General features: G+C 38.5%; 1 protein-coding gene across 1 annotated transcript in view; it reads right to left on the bottom strand.

Annotated features, from left to right (window-relative positions):
- Positions 1-4,040: 4,040 nt before the first annotated feature.
- The window catches only part of hsd17b12a (hydroxysteroid (17-beta) dehydrogenase 12a), a 31,710-nt gene continuing 27,597 nt past the window's right edge, over positions 4,041-8,153 (bottom strand). Inside the window, exons 10-12 of the mRNA XM_063001287.1 lie at positions 6,427-6,492; positions 6,172-6,321; positions 4,041-4,563 (exon numbers count right to left, since the gene is read on the bottom strand). Of these exons, the coding sequence (XP_062857357.1) occupies positions 4,456-4,563; positions 6,172-6,321; positions 6,427-6,492 (324 nt within the window). The 3' untranslated portion in view covers positions 4,041-4,455. The remainder of the gene's footprint in view (positions 4,564-6,171; positions 6,322-6,426; positions 6,493-8,153) is intronic.

The following is an 8,153-nucleotide window of genomic DNA, read 5'->3' as shown; positions in this document are numbered from 1 at the left end:
AGCGTACAACAGCTACCACCACAATAGTTCCTCTTTAAGGGAGTAACAGCAGAGACAGGTTAAGCAAGAAATGTATTTTACAAATAAATATCCAGCAAACGCAAAACTAAAGTGTATTTGGTCACCCAAAGATCCCACAAGATTCATCAGTTCAATTCTTTTTCATGTCGAACACATTCATGGACCAATCTGTATCTCCTATTCACCTCACTTGTATGTCTTTGGACTGTGGGAGGAAACCGGAGCTCCCGGAGGAAACCCATGCAGACACAGAAGAACATGCAGAAACTTCACACAGAAAAGACCCAGACTGCTCCACCTGGGAATCAAACCCAGGACCTTTTTGCTGTGAGGTGACAGTGCTACCCACTGAGCCACTGTGGCCCCTATGCCGGGTGTTTCTTGGTAAAACTGTGAAACTGGTCTTTTCAGTTACTGTAACTGCTGCAAGGTGTGAATGTCCATTGGAAACAAAATAAACTGCAACACGATCTGAGGCTCTGCTGTGCCATATTCATAAAGAATCACTGCAAAGAGTTGCTCCTAGTAACGAAATTCTAAGATTAATTTTTTTGAGGGTGTATCGTAATAACTCCCAATTAAAGTTAATTTGTAATAAAGTTAATCCTGGTAAAGATAAAGCTTTTCCATAAAGTAACCCACTAAGGCTCCTAAGGTAAAAAAAAATTTTAGGAGTAGGGAACTAAGGAAGGAGGACTTTTAGGAGGATTATGAGAACATAACATAGATAGAAGGGGCGGCATGGTGGCTAAGTGGGTTTGATCCCCAGGTGGGGCGGTCCGGGTCCTTTCTGTGTGGAGTTTGCATGTTCTCCCCATGTCTGCGTGGGTTTCCTCCGGGTGCTCCGGTTTCCTCCCACAGTCATGCAGTCATGTCCATGACTGTGTTCGATATAACCTTGTGAACTGATGAATCTAGTGTACTGATTAACTACTGTTCCTGTCATGAATGTAACCTAAAAGTGTAAAACATGATGTTAAAATCCTAATAAACAAACAAACAAACATAGGTAGAAGATGTGCTCCAACGCTACAGATCAGATCATGCAAAATAAACGTTTGCGGTTGAGCTTATAAGAAATGCAATCACATCTCCTGCCCAGCACAGAAATGCCGTGATGGCAGAAATGAAAGTCATCACAACTCTTAGATATTTGGCAAATATACAAATGGGAAAATGCAACAATGCTGCAGTGATGACTTGGGTCTGTTTGCTCATTAGGACGTTACCGTCATGTTTTACACTTTGCTAACATTCATGACAGGACAGGTAGTTATGTTACACTTAATTAATTAAACTTAAATGTCTTTGGACTGTGAGAAGAAACCAGATGTCCTGGAGGAAACCCACAGAGACACAAAGAGAACATGCAAACTCCTTACAGAAAGGGCCCAGACAGCTCAACCTGGGAATCAAACCCAAGACCTTCTTGCTGTGAGGTGACAGTGCTACCCACCAAGCTGCCGTGCCCTTCCTGACTTGGGTCTGTCACAGCCTTCCATCATCAGAGAGATGACACAAACAATTACAGCACTTTTAGATTCATATTGGGTCGCAGTTCATTCTGTTTCCACTGGACATTCAGACCTTACAGCAATCACAGTAATTGAAAATAGAGAAGCCATTTTCTCCTCTTAATATCATTAATGTAATTAAAATAACTTATTTCTGTGTTTCTTTTAAACCTATCGCAGTCTTCAGAAGAATTTCATACATAGCAAGAGAGTCAGCCCTGCCTCCTAAGTGAGATAAAAGTTTTTGTTGCTCTGAGCTAAAATTTCTAGTTCTCTGAGATTATTTTTCAAAGCTTTATTAATATGGCCCTTGATTTATAATGCAGAGATGGCACTCCATCTAACAGGTTCTCCCATCTCAACAGATAAGTTTTTGTGCTTTTTTTTGAGTGACTGTTGGGTTCTTACTTACCACACTTCTTGCCCAAATGCCAAATTTGGCTGAAGGTTTAAGGTTGTGCCAAGTTTCTTCCATTTCAAATTATTGAGTCCTCTGTGGTCCTGGGAACACTCAAATCCTAAAATATAGTTTATATACTTAATCCACAGATAATACCTATTGTTTGTAGGCTTCTTTTTTTTTAACAGCACAATGCATACACTCAGATGTGAATTAAAATTGCAACTGGTGGACTCCAATTGAGTTCTAGACACATCTTAAGGGTAATTAAAGAAAACATGATGCATCTGACCAAAATCTGGAGTATCACAGCAAAGGGTCTGAACACTTTGCGTTTTTTATTTAAACACATTATTAACCAATGTTTTCAGTTTATCATTATGGGTAAGTGTAGATTAATAGGTAAAATGGCAATTATCATTTTAAATTCAAATCCACAACACAACAGTGTGCAAAAAGTCAATTAGTCCACTAAATGTATAGAATAGTGCACAACTGCAATACCACATTTTAAAACTAGTGCTGCACTTGAATAAACAAGCTTAATTTAAAACATGCTCATGAATATTAAATATCATGAAATAAATTATGGTGTGTAAAAAATAAAAAAATATGGGAATGGTTTAGACTAATACTGGTCAAAAGTATGATAACAGCTAAACTTTAAAGAACAAGATCCAGTTTGTGCAGTAGCATTAATCTGTTCCTGTAGTTTGTTAAGGAGATAAAAGCCAGAACATTGTTTTCAGCAGGTCCAGAACTCTTAAATAAGTTCTCTAACTTTATGATAATCAATAACCTTATTGAACGCTGCATTGTACACCCTATTCTGGGCTGGTAGGAACATAACAGTGCGAAGCATAGTGACTTCTGGGTTAGAGTCCATGAAACCAAAGTTATCCAGCTAGCAGCATTCCTGTGGTTAAAACTAACTAAGCACTAAGTCTAGAAGAATTTTAACATTGGCTTGACACCTGTACTACCACAAACATTAACATGCTGTTATCAGTCCACTACCCACCTAATATCAGCAGTAGTCAGTCTATAGTTGGACCTGGTGATGGGCTGACTTTTGCATGCAATGAAATTGTATTTAATAGTTTATTTTAATTCAACATCCTGGATATTGATGTTAAGAAATACTACATTTCTTCATACTGCAACAAATTTTCCCCCTGGTTTTGTAGTATGATTACTGGCCTATTCCTTGTAAAAATGTGTTTATGCCAAATAAATCAGTGTGCAGTTTATCGTGACAGCTTTATCATAGAGAGCAGTTTGCATGTTGTCTAGGCATGATTCAGATGATGAGTAGATACCCACCTTCAGCATGGTATTTTGAATATGGCATTACTCATGGATTAAAGTGGGCACTTGTTGTGCAGCAGATACTGTAGCTCAAAAAGCAAACATAACCAGGATTTCTGTACCAAAGTAAATTCACATTTATTTAAAAAGACAAAAATGACAAACAATCCATAAATCTATTAAGCAGGACACTAAGCAACATAGGCACATTTGTTTTCCACGCTTAAATATTCTGGAATGTAAAGATTCAAGTTTCAATCTGATGTACCCAGTGAGGGTTAGACACCAGAACATTTTCATTTGACTGCCTCTGACTTAAACAAGTCATACAGAGACCTAGGTCAAGGGTAAACACCTAAAAATGAGACTTTATGAAAATAAAGGCATACTTATTGCATTGCACACTCTTTGGTGAAAGTTGTCAAAACCATTAAGTGCATCGCTATATTTCAGACATACTAGCAGCTAGTAGATATCTTCATGAACATTGAGGAAATCTTTTATTCTCCTAAAAGGCACATCATTCTAAACGATCAGAGATTGACATTGTGTTCGAGGTGGCTCAATATAATAAAAAAAAAAGCACCATTAAATATAATAAGTTTCATGTACAATAACCAAGAATCCCACCACCAGTTTCATAAATACAATAGTAATGTGGTACAAAATGTAAAAAATAGTAAAAAATGTCAATACTCATTTGACCATTCAAGAAATAAAAAGGCACTGCATAAATTACTTTCCTTTTCAATGTAAACAAACATCACAGGGAACTGACATCAGTGGGTAACTATGTAACTATGTACATGTGACTTTTATATACACAGACAAATGTGTCAAACCCACTTTCAAATACCCTCTGCTTGCAACAGCAGTAAAACAGCTCTCAATGCACCAATACAACATTCTACAAATGCTGCTTGTAAAGTTGCACCCCCAATTCCCCAAATCACCCAAGCCAAGAGGAAACCTGTCACCAAGTAAAGCCCAAAATCTGAACTACTTCATTCAAGACATGTCAGTGTGACATCTGTATGGTCAGTAGTTCGTACATGCATGAACTGCTTGTAATGAGATAATACAATACACAGGCCTTGAAACTTAACCTTTTGAACACTGATACAAAGTCCGGCACTCGTGCCTAAACTAGGAAGTATAGGACACTTTGGATGTGGTTTGCATTGTAATTTCTCTTTAGACAATGGCCACGAGCTATCTCAGCTTTCTTCTTCTGAGGTAACCGCTGCGCTGAGCCTTGTTCATCCTCATGGCAAAGTAAATGACCACCCTGATAGGAGCCAGAACAGTGGTCACCCATCCCTGCAGGACGAGACACACAAACACAATGTCAGAAAAAAAATTTAAATATAAATCCAGTTAATACACCTTTTAAAATGATCTTAAAGTTGTATTGGATTACCACACTGTTACTGCTTCCCTACTGAAACTAATCAGTTTGCAGTGCATCAATGGTTCACACAAAGTCTTTGGTGTTTAATAACAGCCTTTACCACAGTAGAATTCTGACAGGTAATTTAGGAGCAAGTTTAATGTTTAGGCTTTTACAAAAATACAGGACGAACACAGTTCATGGCTGTTTAAAGCAAGACTAATCAAATTCCTTGATGGTCAAATTATAAAGCTATAGCTGTCTAAAAACCAAAGACCAAGTCCGAAATCTTGGCGTTCTAATAGACTCAGATTTCACATTCACCAGCCATATAAAAACCATCACCAAAACAGCCTTCTACCATCTTAGAAATATAGCCAAAATCAAGGGTCTAGTGTGCCAACAAGACCTAGAGAAGCTGATCCATGCTTTTATCTCCAGTAGGGTGGACTATTGTAATGGTCTCTTAACTGGACTTCCCAAAAAGACCATTAAACAGTTACAGCTCATTCAGAACGCTGCTGCTAGAGTTTTAACTAAGACGAAGAGAACTGAGCACATCACTCCAGTTCTAAAATCTCTACACTGGCTTCCAGTTAGTTACAGAATAGAATTTAAAGTGCTGCTACTGGTCTATAAATCACTGAATGGGTTCGGCCCAGAATACATCTCAGAAATGTTTAGAGAATATAAACCCAGTGGATCTCTTAGATCCATGGACTCAGGTCAGCTAGTTGAGCCCAGAGTCCAAACTAAACACGGTGAAGCAGCATTTAGCTGTTGGGCTGCATATAACTGGAACAGACTGCCAGGAGATATTAGATGTTCCTTAAATGTAGAAATCTTTAAATCCAGGTTAAAAACTTTTCTTTTTTCTTGTGCCTATGATTGAGCTTAAAATTTTTGCTATTACCCTCATTTTACCATTTTTCTTTTAGTTTTTCATGCTCTTCTAAATTGTAGTGTATATTTTACTATATTTTCTTTTAGTTTTCATGTTCTTAATTTTTTATCTCTTGTTTTAATTTCATATTCCCTAAATTGTAGGTTATATTTTACAATATTTTCTTTAAATTTTTCATGTCCTTAATTTTTTATCTCTCTTGTTTGAATTTCATGTTGTCTTAATTGTAACTAAATGTTTGCAAGAAGTCTTTCTGAGGTTCTAGATCTCAGGAATGTTTTAATGCTTTTAATTAATTTTTTCCTTATGTAAAGCACTTTGAATTGCCACTGTGTATGAAAGGTGCTATACAAATAAACTTGCCTTGCCTTGCCTTAATCATATCAGTCTTCATTTTCTTAGTCACAAGACCAGTGACCAGAAAATACTTAATAAAAGTAATTCAGAGTAAGTATAATGAAATGTGTCAGTGAACTTGATGAACTGAGGGATGTGGCACATTTACCTCCATGAATTAAATATATTTTTCTTTCCATTCACATTTTAAAATGTAATGTTTTGACCTTATTAAATAAAACTCACTGTCCAAATAATACAGGCTAAGGCATAGCATTTATATAAGTTGTGTCCTTACCATGACTGCATGGGGAAAGTAGCCATTAGTCTGATCTTGAAGCCCCACAGTGGTCAGCTCAGAAGCTACATAGCGATCAGGCAGAGGTTTGTCCAGAGTGGGCTTCCTGATCTTTGTCATCTTGGTGGCCACGAAGAAAGGCAGCACGCTCTGCAGAATAAAACCCCAGGTTTACACTCTAGGTTTCTTAACTGAACCAGATGTTTCAAAAAAGCAAAATACACAACTACAGCAGTTTGTTAAACCATGTCTGACCTGGATAATGATCCCCTTTGACTTGTACTCCGCTTGAAGTCCACGGGAGAAGAAGTCCACAAAAACCTAAAATATAGTAGACAATAACAATTTAATTCACTTAAAAAGCACAGACATACTTTAAAATGTGTGCAATCATACAAACCTTTAAGTCACACTTTCTAAACATGCTATTAAAAACTAAAAACTAATTTGTATTGTATCTTATTTTACCTCGGTCACAACTTTAAGGTTATACTAGTAACACTGTTCTGAAAGATTCCACAATTAGCATCCACCAAACGCTTAGTTTTTGGAAGTAAGGGTGGGTCATGGTTCACCACTTTGTCTTTTATATGACCGTGCTAAACTTAGTGAGAAAGTTGGCAATGTTTCTCAGTGCAAGATTGCAAAGAATTGAGGTCATTAACCATCTATAGTTCATAATATCATAAAAAGATTCAGGGAGTCAGGGGAGATCTTGGTGTGTAAAGGCCAAGGGTGGAAACCACTTCTAAAACGTGCATGACCAACAAGCCCTCAGGTGGTACTGTTTGAGAAATCATCATGCTGCTGTGATGGACCGGGTGTACTTCAATAAAAATGAAATGAAAATAATTGTCATTTAACACAGTCCACCACTGCACCAAGAAATGCAACCCAACATTGTATTATGCAAAGAGACAGCCATATGTTAATTTTGCACAGAAACACCAGCTACAGTGTATCACAAAAGTGAGTACACCCCTCACATTTCAGCAAATATTTTATTATATCTTTTCATGGGACAACACTATAGAAATAAAACTTGGATATAACTTAGAGTAGTTAGTGTACAACTTGTATAGCAGTGTAGATTTACTGTCTTCTGAAAATAACTCAACACACAGCCATTAATGTCTAAATGGCTGGCAACATAAGTGAGTACACCCCACAGTGAACATTTTGTGCCCAAAGTGTCAATATTTTGTGTGACCACTATTATTATACAGCACTGCCTTAACCCTCCTGGGCATGGAATTCACCAGAGCTGCACAGGTTGCTACTGGAATCCTCTTCCACTCCTCCATGATGACATCACGGAGCTGGTGGATGTTAGACACCTTGAACTCCTCCACCTTCCACTTGAGGATGCGCCACAGGTGCTCAATTGGGTTTAGTCCATCACCTTTACCTTCAGCTTCCTCAGCAAGGCAGTTGTCATCTTGGAGGTTGTGTTTGGGGTCGTTATCCTGTTGGAAAACTGCCATGAGGCCCAGTTTTCGAAGGGAGGGGATCATGCTCCGTTTCAGAATGTCACAGTACATGTTGGAATTCATGTTTCCCTCAATGAACTGCAGCTCCCCAGTGCCAGCAACACTCATGCAGCCCAAGACCATGATGCTACCACCACCATGCTTGACTGTAGGCAAGATACAGTTGTCTTGGTACTTCTCACCAGGGCGCCGCCACACATGCTGGACACCATCTGAGCCAAACAAGTTTATCTTGGTCTCGTCAGACCACAGGGCATTCCAGTAATCCATGTTCTTGGACTGCTTGTCTTCAGCAAACTGTTTGCGGGCTTTCTTGTGCATCAGCTTCCTTCTGGGATGACGACCATGCAGACCGAGTTGATGCAGTGTGCGGCGTATGGTCTGAGCACTGACAGGCTGACCTCCCACGTCTTCAACCTCTGCAGCAATGCTGGCAGCACTCATGTGTCTATTTTTTAAAGCCAACCTCTGGATATGACGCAGAACACGTGG

Source organism: Trichomycterus rosablanca, chromosome 1 (assembly GCF_030014385.1).
Source record: "Trichomycterus rosablanca isolate fTriRos1 chromosome 1, fTriRos1.hap1, whole genome shotgun sequence".
Lineage (NCBI taxonomy): Eukaryota > Metazoa > Chordata > Actinopteri > Siluriformes > Trichomycteridae > Trichomycterus > Trichomycterus rosablanca.
Note: the sequence above shows the minus strand (reverse complement) of the source record. Positions and strands in the feature narration are given on the sequence as shown.